Raw genomic sequence first — 10,983 nt, forward strand, 5'->3', positions numbered from 1 at the left:
GGGCGGGGTTTGGGGGCCGGTGGCAGCCACTTGGAGGTCGAGGCCTCTGACGACAGTGCCCTAGAAGCTGGGTCAGCCACACACAGTCCGGGAGCTCTAGGTCCCCTCACGACTTGAGACTTCCCAGTCAGAACAATACAAAACTCTCTTTATTGTTCCCTTTCTATAAAAAGTCGTGCCTCTGGGCGGGCTACAGGGATAGGGCGTGCAAAGCGCAAGGCAAGCTCCACCCAAGCCTGCAGCTGAGAGCTGGGGCCGGACAGCGGGGAGGGGTGCGGCAGAAGGACCCCGTCCCCGTCCGGGGCCGGGGCGCGTGCTGGGAGGCGGCAGCCCCTCCGGGGGTGTGGTTCGGCTGTGCTTTCTCAAACCCTAGGCGCTGCCGAGGGGTCTCAAGGCCCCACCCCACCGAGGAGGAGGCTGAGGAGCGGATCCCCAGCTCCAGGTGGCCCCGGGTTCTGGGAGGGGCATCCCCAAACATGGGGGTGGGCGGCAGAAGGTCCTTCCTGACGATGGCGCAAGAATCAGGGCGCCCCAGCCCTGAGATGCGGTCAACAAGGCCTGCGAGAGGGCTGGGCCCCTCACTGCTCCTCAGGCCCGTCGCCTTCTTGCGCCTGTTCGTAGGGGCAGGGCCGGCGGCCGAAGCCTGCTGGCTCGGGGCCGGGTCGGGGCCCCGAGAGCAGCGCCTCGTCCTCCCCGCCGTCGCCCCGACCGCCGCCGCCGCCGCCGCCTCCGCCGTAGCGCTCGCCCTCCGCGTCGCTCTCATCAGAATTGTCCTCCTCCAGGTAGCGGTAGCCCCGCACCTTGTGCTGCGGCCGCGGGATGCGTGGCTGGCGCGGGACCACGCCCCGCCGCAGCTTCTGCTCCATCACCAGGTACGAGATCATGGCCACCACCAGCGTCAGCAACAGCACCGCCAGCTTAGCCTGGGCGCACAGGGAGGGATGCTGGGGACCCGTGGGGCGACGCCCCCTCCCCCGCCCCGCCCCGCCCCTCACCCGGACAGGCCCACTCCCACCCGCTGCCTGACCACCCTCCTGCCCGCAGGACTCAGCCCCAGCTCGGCCCTTTCCAGACACAGGTGAAGACGTTGACAAGTGCGGACCCATGCCTGGCCCCTGTCACTAGGGCTTAGGTTACTGTCCCTTACAGGTGGTGGGGCGGGGAGGGGCGCAAGAAATGCTTCCTAGGCGTTTTTGACGGTGACCCACAGCCAGAAAATTCTACATCATAACTCAGTACCTACACCCATAATCGCATGCATATTCCTTGCTGTTTTCTATTCTATTTCGTTTTTTAAAACATGGGTCAGAAAGGGCCTGCTAAACGGGCCCATCAGCTGGGTGGAGGTGGAGCATGCGGGCCCTGCTCCTCCACGGTCACCAAGGGACACGGACGCTCAGCATCCAGCGAACGGGTCACCCAGCCAGACGCAAGGTGGCTGGCATGCGCCACAGGTGAAGGGCAAACTGGGGACCCTTTCGGAGAGTGGTAAACTGAGGCCCTCAGGAGGTGAGGCAGTGAGTGAAGGCTGGGTCTGGGGCCACGCAGTGGAGAGTTGGGGGGTATGGGGGGGTGCCTCACACCCCAGAGGCCCTCCCGCACCCCGCTCAGCCTCACCTTCATGGGCAAGCTGGAGCCCAGGTACACAACGAAGATGGCCACCGCCTGCCACCAGTGGTAGATGGTGAAGATGAAGTCTTGCCTCTCTTTGTCCTCGTACAGGATCCCCAGCAGTGCTGCAGGCAGGCAGGACAGGGCGGGAAGGGAAGAATGTCACCCCAGGGTTCAGGGTGCCTGACCAACCGCCAGTGACAGGCCTAGGTTGTGCGGGGTCCCAGCCCTTGGCCCCGGATGGCCCAGAAAGCTGTTGCAGGCTGGGGCTGGCCTGCCCCCTAGTGGAGACCCTGGTTACCACGCGGCCCGGGGAGCTGAGCTGATTACAGAGCAGGTGAGTTGGGACGCAGGTGGGTCTCGCCCTGGGGCACGCGGGGCCTGAAAAGTGGAAAGCTTCGTGGGCAGTCACATCCTGTCCCCTTCTGGACCCCCAGCCCTTCCGTGCCAGGCCTGCAACGCCTGTTTCTCCTCCTCGCCCCGGCTCAGGGAAGGCAGCCCGCTTGCAAAAACGGGCTTTCCACAAATTGACCTGAAGCTGGGGGACTTGGCCGTCTTTCCCAAAGAATCCTCCCTGGGGTGGGCCGAGGGGCACTGCACCGGGAGGCAGGGGCCTCGGAGTCCGCTCTCAGGCCAGTGAGGTGGAGGGAGCAGGCACAGAGACCTGGGTTCCAATGTGGGCTCCGTGGGGGACTTGGAGTGAGTTACCGTAATCTGCCACGTAGCATGTGCTCCCGTGTATAATGCGCACCCACGTTTCTGGCCCAAACTTTGAGGGGAAAAAATCTTTCGTTTTAATTTTTAATTCGATTTTTTTATGTATATACGTTTAGAAACAACCCGATGATCATATTCCAGGGTATTGTTTTGCATACAGAGATCATTACTGCTTTCTAGAGTTATACTTTTAATGCATAAGCATAAATAAAAAAATTTAAAACATTTCTACAGATACAGAATGAACACTACCCAGGTATAATGGGCATCCTTGTTTTTCCCTCAAAAATGTGGGCAAAAAAGTGCATATTATACACAGCACAAGACGGTCACTCCCCAGGCCTCTTTTCCCGCCTGTAAATGCAATCAGGCATGTATGTTACATGGTAAAGTTTGAATGTGGCAAACTCAGACATGAACACCTCTGTCCTAAGGCCCTATAGTGTGACTGTGCCCCATGGGGCTGCTGGGAAGGGACACGGGGTCCCAGGGCCCACGAAGAGCGAACAGAAGATCCTGGCAGAAGGGGATATGGGGACCAGGCCCAAGTCCAGACATTTCATGGGTCCAAGGTACCCAGACTGCATGCTGCCCAGAGCTGGCCGCCCCTGAGCAGAAGAGCCAAGGGAGTGTGGTCCAGAGTGTGGGGCTCCATCCCGACAGATAAGGTGCCTGACTCTCTCTGCTGGTGAGCGCCGGGGTCACCTGAGCCAGCAGCCCTGCCCTGCCTGCAGTGCACATGACCTCCACCGCGCCACACCCCCAGCGACAATGTGCAGAGCCGTCGACAGCACCATCCATCAGAACAGAGGCTGATGTGGGGGACCCAAGTGGCTGCCCCTCTGTGTACTCGCTGCACGGCACTGGCCTATCTCTGGTTCACCCCCTCCTTTCTGCAGACAGGGCCCCGCTCCCCAGTGTCCCCACTCCAGCCCACTCTGAGTCCTGCCTGGACTTGGACTGAGACATGGGGCCGGGGCTCTGCTGGTCTGCAGACTGGTGTCGGGGCTGCAACCTGCTCCTAGCTCCTCTCTGCAATGGCCATGGCTGCACCTGCGCCCTGGGCTGTGGGCGGGGCCCCCTGCCGCTTCCCGCGCTCCACAGGGCGCGGACCTGGAGCCTGCTCCCAGTGTTGGGAAAACCGTGTCCGACAGGCCCTGCTCCCTGGTTGAAGGCAGGGGTGGCCAGTGTGTTTTTCACCCTAACCTTCAGAGGTTCCGACAGAGCCCCACACCTACGCCATGTAAGGGCACAATCGCACGCTGACCCCTCAGTGTCCACAGGGCCCCATGCCCAGCCCTGAGTGTCCACAGGGTGTCCATGGCATATGATTCCCATACCTGCCCCAAGGGTGGCCACAGTCCTCCCCTTTGTCCCTACAGTGTCCACGGGACTCTCACCCCTGTAGTGTCCACAGGGACCTCCTCCTACCTCTACCACGTCCACAGGACCCCGTGACAGACCTCCTGTGTGTCCATGGGACCCCACATCTGTCCCTGGAATGTCCGTGCTGCCCGCAACCACCCCAAGGTGACCACAGGGTCCTCTGCCCAGCCACCCCAGGGCCCACGGCCATACTCACTGGAGAGCCCGGTCTTGTTGAGGGCACTGCCCACACCCCAGAGGACAGCTGCCACGTAGAGGATCCACATGTGCTGCAAGACCTTCGGTGTCGGGGCCCAGAAAAAGAGGCCAACAGTGAGCAGCAGGTGCAGGCCGGACCCGGACACCAGGGGCACGTGGCGCGGCAGCCACAGCCCCAGCAGGCACAGCAGTGAGGAGGCCGAGGCGCCCAGGCTGTAAGCCACGAGGAGGTAGGCCAGGCGCTCCAGCCCGATGGAGCACACGCCGTAGCCCTGGGGGGACGAGAGTGAGTGTGTGAGGTGCGCTGGCCCAGGCTCTGGCTCTGCCCACAGGCTGTCTGACTTCGGGCCACACCCTGCACTCCCTGGCCCCCCTGGGTGCTGACGCCCTCCGTCCGGGGCTTTTGGGAAGCTTCAGGGGTCAGGTCAGGACAGAAAATGAGAAAATGCTCGGGCACTGTCCCCATGCACCAAGGCTGCACCCCACACGGAGTCAAATGCTTGATGGGCGTTATCCCACTTCAACCAGGCCACACCTCTGGGAGTGACCGTCTTCACTAGGTCCGCTTCACAGAGGAGGGAACTAAGGCTCGGAGAGGTTGAAATGGTTTGTCCAAGGTAGAGGGGGAGTAAGAGAAGAGGAAGGGGGATATGTGGGACGCGCTTGTCCATACTTATACCTGTATCCAAGACTTAGTCGCGGTTTATCTGAAATTCAACTTGAACCATGCAAACGGCATTTCCCCTGGCGACCTTATGCGGGCTGTACGTACCAGGGCGAGACCAGTGCAAGCAAAGAGCACCTCGAAGCCGCTGTAGATGAAGAAGGGCGTGAGGTGGCGCAAGCGGAAGTCGCGCACGTGCTTGAAGGGTAACTGAAAGATGTTGCCCCAGCCCACGCTGCGTAGGTCGATCTCCTCTGTGGGCCGGTACGCCGCACCGCACAGGCCCAGCACCTGCGAGCAAACCCACACCATGAGGAGGCGGACAGAGGGCGCCCCGCGCCGCCCCGCCCCTAGACACAAGCCCCACCTCTTTATCCTGGCCCCGCCCTAGCCACGCCCACAGACCTCGGCCTTGCCTCCCAGCTCCGCCTCCAGGCCAAGCCCTCACCCTAGCCACGCCCCCAACGCCTTAGTCCTGCCTCCGGCACCGCCCCCGGGACGGAGGCACCCCTTCCAACTCTTGGCCCTGGGTTCCACCTCCAGCCCAGGTTACTGCCAGTCCTCTCGGACCCCGTCTCCAGCATCTCGACCCCAGACCTGCCCTGGTTCCTCTCCAACTCCAGTCTCAGTCCACAGACATCTGCGTGCCCCACTGCCCCGCGGCTCAGGGGTGCTCCCCACGGGACTCAGCCCTGGCTCCTGCCTCAGCCCACGTCTCCAGGCCTCAGCCCTGCCCGGGCCGCCAGCCGCGCGCCCAGACTGCAGCCCTGGCTCCCCGCCTCATTCCCAGGCCTCATGGATTCCACCCCACCCCGGGGCCGCACCAGCAGCATGGCCACGAAGGCCACGGCCATGAGCACGCTCTCCACCACAATGAGGTTTCGGCTCCGCGGCAGCGTCCGGAGAACCGTCTTGTTGAAGCCGCTGAGGATGCCCTGGCTGTTGGTGCCTGAGAGGGAGCGGAGAGCGCATCGTGAGGCCGCGAGTAGGGCGCCCTCTCGACTCAGTCGCAAAGAAGTGCCGCATGGCTAGTGGGCGGGAGGGGAGGGTTAGGGTGGCTGGGAGCCGGCAGTGCCCGCAAAGGCAGGCTTCCTTGCGGAGTGGTTTGGAGGTGAGGTCCGGGAGGGCTGAATGTATCCAAGAAAAGAAATACTTTCCCCCATCCCCTTTCCTGCCTTATTGCACCGGGCTGGGGGTGGGGGGTGGGGGGTGCGGGCGCCGGTCCCTCTCCCGCCTCCATACATTTACTGTGCACTGACTGAGCGCTCAGGGTATGGCTAAGAGATTTCACAGGCAGCTTCATCGCAGATGGCACCTCCTCCAGGCAGCCTTCCCTGACACGCCCCTTCCCTCTTGCTGGGTCAGATTAACTACCTACTCCCACAGGGCCCTGCGCCTCGCCCACCAGAGCCCTGAGACATCGGACTCTCCGCCTTGAGACCCCTGTGAGGGAGAGCAGCCCCTCTGCCTTCAAGGGCCCAGTGTCTGCAGGACAACTCAGTGGGGGGGAGGGTGAGCGGGACTTGGGGACCCCGCCCCTCGAGGACTAACCGCAGCTGTGCACGTTGTACAGCGTGTGGTTCAGGTCGTACAGGTAGTTGTTCAGGAAGTAGACCATGGGCAGCTGGGCGCAGGCGAAGCTCAGCTGTGGGCAGGAAAGCAGCTTGGGTCGGGCTTGGGGCATGGGACCGAGCAGGGGGCACAGGCATGATCTGGAAGGGTCTGGGCACAGCCATGGGGGGACAGGAGCCTTCCCACCCCTGGGGCAGCTGCTGGTGTGTGGGGGGGCGCAGGGCTCAATGCAGGAGGACTTTCTCCTGGTCACCACTATGGACAGAGAGGGAATGACGTCTCAGTCACTTGGGGCAAGCAAGCAGGGGCTGGCCCAAGGAAGGGCTATGGGACTAGAAAGCTGAAAAGACTGGAATGGGCTCCAATGTGTGGGTCCTCAGGCTGTATATGGGGACCCCGGGGCCCCATACGTAGCACTCACGTGGAAAAAGCTATAGAAGATGGCTTGGAAGACCAGGAGGTAGGGCGCGTGGGAACCCCGTGGCGGGCGCTGCTGGGGGTCCTGCCCATCCCGCTCCTTGTAGTGGGAGTACTCATAGTACTTCTGGGCCATCCTGGACCACAAAGGAGAGAAGGCTCTCCGAGTCCAGCCTCTGCCAGACACCTCTGCTTCCCGCACCCAGCGCTATGGGCTGGCCAGCCCCTGCATCTCATAGACGGGGAAACTGAGGCCCCAAGGGCAGAAGGGGCCAATCCCAGGCCTCCAGCCTCCCACGCTGCTGCCCCCCGGACTCACCTGGTGATGTAGTTGCCCATGGAGGCCCAGAGAGGCACGATGGCCATGCCCAGGGCCACGGCGGAGGGCACGAGCGTGTAGTAGCGTTCCCAGTAGTTGGTGGAGACAAAGAGGGCATAGATGCCCACCCCCAGGAACATCATCCACTTGGTGCCAAAGAACCTGCGGGCAGCGAGAGGGACGCTGGTACCACATCTTGCCGGGACTGCTGGGGCTGCCGGGGACGACACCAGAGCAGCCACAACTCTCAGTTCCTGAGTCTGTGTAAGGCGGGGAGAGACCCCCTGGCCGTGACATCCAGGACCCTACGACAGAGTCTCAGAGACAGGGTGTTGCCGAGTGGCCTCAGGCAAGCCAGGCGTCCACACCCCTGCCTTCCCGGCTGTCTTGTGGGTGCAGAGCCCACACCACGAGTGTCCCCGAGCCACGGCAGGGGTGGAGGGAGATCAAGCAGGGAGAGGCCTGTGTCCTCATCAGCCCTCATGTGTGTCCGGGCTGACTCACCCGTCCTCTTCCCCACCCACCCACACACACGTGCGGGGACTGCGGGGCCCAGGCACGTGTCCGGGGGACTCGACCCACGCTGGCTCAAGCAGACTCCAGAGCACAAAGAGGAAGAGGCTGCCATGCTGGCCCCGGCAAGGCCGGCACCCTGGGGCCCTTCCTGCCGGCCCACCGCTCTTGCAGCGCATGTGGCGAGTCAGGAAGGTTTCAGCTCAGTGGCTCTGAGGAAATGTCACACCGGACTCAAAGGGGGCTGACGAGTGGCAAGATAAGGCACTGACAAGTGACAGCCAGGGCATGGAGGCTGGTCAAGCTGAAAGCCACCGCCAAGGTCTTTGGTTTGTTTTTTTAAAGTGTTTGTGCTCCTTAGTGCCCTTGGGCTCCCAGGAAGCTCAAAGTGGAGTGAGCCTGGTTTTCTGACGCTAGTGCTTTTTCTTCTGTCGCAGGGCCCTGGTTCTTTTATTGTGCTCATGTTGCCGCATCGTGAACAGACGGGCAGCCCCCTCCGCCCTAGCTGAGGGAGGGCAGGCCACACAACGTGCACGGGACGTCGTAAGGGAGTAAAACGGGAAAAAAGGGAAAACGCTAGCCGTCGTTGCTAGCAAGGCTCCATGACACACGCACTCCCTGGCCGGTGCGGTTCACACAGTGAGGCACCGTACCACAACGCCAAAGCTCGCCGGTTCGATTCCCAGTCAGGGCACAGGCCTGAGTTCCGGGTTTGGCCCCCAGTTGCCGGAGGCAACAAATCCATGTTTCTCTCGCGGATCAGTGTCTCTCTCCCTCTCTTTCATCCCCTTCCCCTCTCTCTAAAAATAAATGGATAGATAGATAGGTAAATAAATAAATAAAATCTTCTTTAACAAATGACACACACAGCCAGTGGTCATGCAGACTGGCAGAGCCCGTGGGAAAACCAGCCTGGTGGTTTGGGCAAGGGGCAAGGGCGGGGGCTGGGAGCCGCTCTGCCCCGGCTCACACCTGCAGTCTGCCACGTGCTGCCCGTGCGACTCGGGCAAGCCGCTCAAGCTCTTGGTGTCTCCTTGTCTGAGCTCCCAGCACCTCCCTCGGGTTGCCAGGAATAAGCTAACGCTTAGCAAAGTGCCCAGCGCACGGGAGATGCCACGAGCTGGCGGTCGCTAGTAATGGTGGTGGGTTTCAAGAGCCAGTAAGCCTTTCGCATGCCTCGGACCTAGTAAGGGAGGGCCCTGCTGGGAATTTGTCCTGGGAATTCTGGTTTTGTTTTTCTTTTCAAAGAAGAAAACAGCCACAAGGCACAAAGCGAACACGCAAAGAAGCAGAGGGTGCCGCAGCCGGCTGCTCTGAGCCACGGTGGGGTGCCCGCCACTCTGCGAGGGTGCTCCCCCACGGGACCCCCGCTGGGAAGCGGGGGACAGGCCGAGGGGTGTGGGGGACAAAGACAGCAGAAGTGGCCGTGACACACACATGCTCCGGTGACGAGGCCGTAAATGGCATCCTCCGTGACCGTGGGACAAGGGAGGTAGCTGGTGTGCTGGAGGGCTTGGGGGGGACTTGCTTTTTCCTGATTCCCACTAGGATCCTAATGCTGTCTGTGCAACTGTGACAAAGGACTTTTTTGTTAAGACAGGGGAGCAAAAACCCGAGTGATCTGTCCACTGGTCTCCGGGTCCCGCCCGGCAGGGAGGGTGCTTGCGGCCAGTTTTCAAGAGGTCGGGACGCTTTCAGGCCGGAGCAGGAGCAGCCCCCTGGGGCCCCTGCCCGCCCACGGCCTTTCCAAGAAACGTCCCTCCACACCAGCCGCAGCTGCCCGGGCCAGGGCTGGGTGCCAGGGTCTTGCTGACCAGACTGTGGCTCCAGGCCACAGAGGAGGGCACGGGGACAGTGCCGCACGGGTCACAGGAAAGCTGAGGGGAGGGGGCCTGGGGGAACTTCTGCTGCTTGAAACCCAGTGTGCCCTGGGCAAAGCTGTGTCTCCTTCCCCAAACCCGGCCTCGTCCCTGGGAGGCAAGGACTCTCCCAACTGCCCCCTCCCGAGACCACCAGGACGGCCCCTGAGCCCCTTCAGCATGGGGGTGACAGCCCAGCCCGGGGCGGGGGGGGCAGCGGTGCCCACCGGATGAGCACGGGCGTGTAGAGGAGGGCCGCGATCGGCGTCACGTTGATGCCGATGAGCATCTTGCTGTCGATGTCCGGCAGCCCCATGTTGCCGTACTTCACCTCCCGGTAGGTCTCGTCGTAGTGCAGGATCAGCTGCATCTGCAGGAGGCCTGGGGACGGGGTGGGGGGCGAGCGTGGAGGGGCGGCCTGGCTGCGGAGCAACCCGCGGAGCGCGCGGAGGCTGGGGCGCTGTCACCGAAGGGCGCCCTATTCCGACGCCCAAGAGGACAGAGCGGGAAGCCGGGCTGGGCCCAGCGCCCCGCCAGCTGCAGCGGCAGCGGCAGCAGCATCCGCGACTTGAATCCACCGCCCCCAGCGCCCCCCAGCGCGCTCCCCTCCCGAGGCCACCTGCCTCGCTCCGCAGGCCTCCTGGACCCCAGCCCCCTGTCCCCGGCCCCGGCCCACGCATTCACGAAGGCTCTGCTCGGGGCCGCGGGGACAACGCGGTCTCCCCCCTCCCCACGCGGTGGGGGCGGCTGCGAGGGCGGCTGCAGCTGCGACGGCCGCAGACTGGGAACTGAAACAGGAAGGGAGACCAAGTGGCGCCTACGGTTTCTCTTTCCCAGGCGGGATCTGGGGAGGGACGGCGGAGGGGGAGGGTGGGGGGAGGGTCGGGGAGCCCGGGGGTCCAGCGCCTGAGCCCGCGGGGGGCCGGCACTGCCCCCGCGCCTGGCGCCACGCGGGGCGCGCCGCGCGCGCGCGGTACCCACCGAGGTAGACGCCGTAGGTGAGCGTGCCGCCGGCGCTGGCCGCCAGCACGTTCTTGAGCACGCCGAGGCGCTTGCGGCGGTAGTAGCGGCGCTCCTCCTCCTCCTCGTTGTAGTTGGGGTACGCGCCCACCAGCTCGTCCAGCTGCGGGGCACGCACAGCGCTTGCACCCGCACCCCCGCCGCGGCCCGCCCTGAGCTCGCCGCCCGGCCCCACGCACCCCTGCTACGGCCTGCCCCGGGGGCCGCGTCTCACCCCCGGCTGGGAGACCCCCCGGCCCACCGGGTCCCCGAGCCCTCCCCCACGGTCCCGGTTCCCGCTCACCGGCGCGTCGGCCCCGTCGGGAAGCCCGAGCCGGTCCTCATCGCCCTGCGGCCCCGCGGCCCCTGCCACCGGGTAGAGCGGCGGCTCCGCCATAGCCCGACCCCGCCGGACGACTCCAGGCGGCGGCCCCCAGAGTCTCAAAAGCGGGGCCGGACTGACACTTCCTCCTGGAGGCCGGGACGGCCCCGGCCCGCCCCGCCCCGTTCTGCCCGAGGGCCCTCTCCCGCGGGAGGGGCGGCCCCAGCACCCGAGGGGCGTGTCCTGCGCGCCTGTGCCGGCCCCTGCCTGCGCGCGTGGGTGCCTGTGCGGCCGGACCCGGCCTCGGCCTCGCAGATGAGAGAAGCTATTCGAGTCCACGCTCGGCCACTTCCTGGCGCTGGGCCTTCGGGAGTTAATTCCGCTTCTCTGCGTCTCGGTTTCCTCG

The 10,983-nt window shown here is 63.9% G+C and overlaps 1 protein-coding gene across 2 annotated transcripts; it reads right to left on the reverse strand.

The window, feature by feature from the left end:
* Positions 1-126: 126 nt before the first annotated feature.
* On the reverse strand, positions 127-10,736 carry UNC93B1 (unc-93 homolog B1, TLR signaling regulator). 2 transcript variants are annotated; one of them, XM_028517675.2, is made up of 11 exons: positions 10,560-10,736; positions 10,238-10,379; positions 9,484-9,637; positions 6,885-7,046; positions 6,570-6,702; positions 6,128-6,221; positions 5,401-5,525; positions 4,685-4,867; positions 3,911-4,184; positions 1,618-1,736; positions 127-923 (listed from the first exon to the last, which is right to left on the reverse strand). In XM_028517675.2, the coding sequence occupies exons 1-11, from the start codon at positions 10,650-10,652 to the stop codon at positions 579-581; spliced, it is 1,824 nt and encodes a 607-aa protein (XP_028373476.1). In that variant the 5' UTR covers positions 10,653-10,736; the 3' UTR covers positions 127-578. The 2 variants fall into 2 exon arrangements, with proteins under 2 accessions (XP_028373476.1, XP_035885674.1); XM_036029781.1 differs by lacking the exon at positions 10,238-10,379 and having other exon boundaries at positions 10,560-10,688.
* Positions 10,737-10,983: the final 247 nt, after the last annotated feature.

Source organism: Phyllostomus discolor, chromosome 6 (genome assembly GCF_004126475.2).
Source record: "Phyllostomus discolor isolate MPI-MPIP mPhyDis1 chromosome 6, mPhyDis1.pri.v3, whole genome shotgun sequence".
Lineage (NCBI taxonomy): Eukaryota > Metazoa > Chordata > Mammalia > Chiroptera > Phyllostomidae > Phyllostomus > Phyllostomus discolor.

Bases quoted from the DNA above. Each gene is read 5' to 3' on its own strand.
- UNC93B1 (XM_028517675.2), bottom strand. From the start codon at position 10,652: ATGGCGGAGCCGCCGCTCTACCCGGTGGCAGGGGCCGCGGGGCCGCAG. The intron at 4,868-5,400 runs GTGCGGCCCCGG...GTTTGCTCGCAG, and splicing joins CCTTCGTGGCCATGCTGCTG to GTGCTGGGCCTGTGCGGTGC. The intron at 1,737-3,910 runs GTGAGTATGGCC...GCCTGCCTGCAG, and splicing joins CAACAAGACCGGGCTCTCCA to CACTGCTGGGGATCCTGTAC.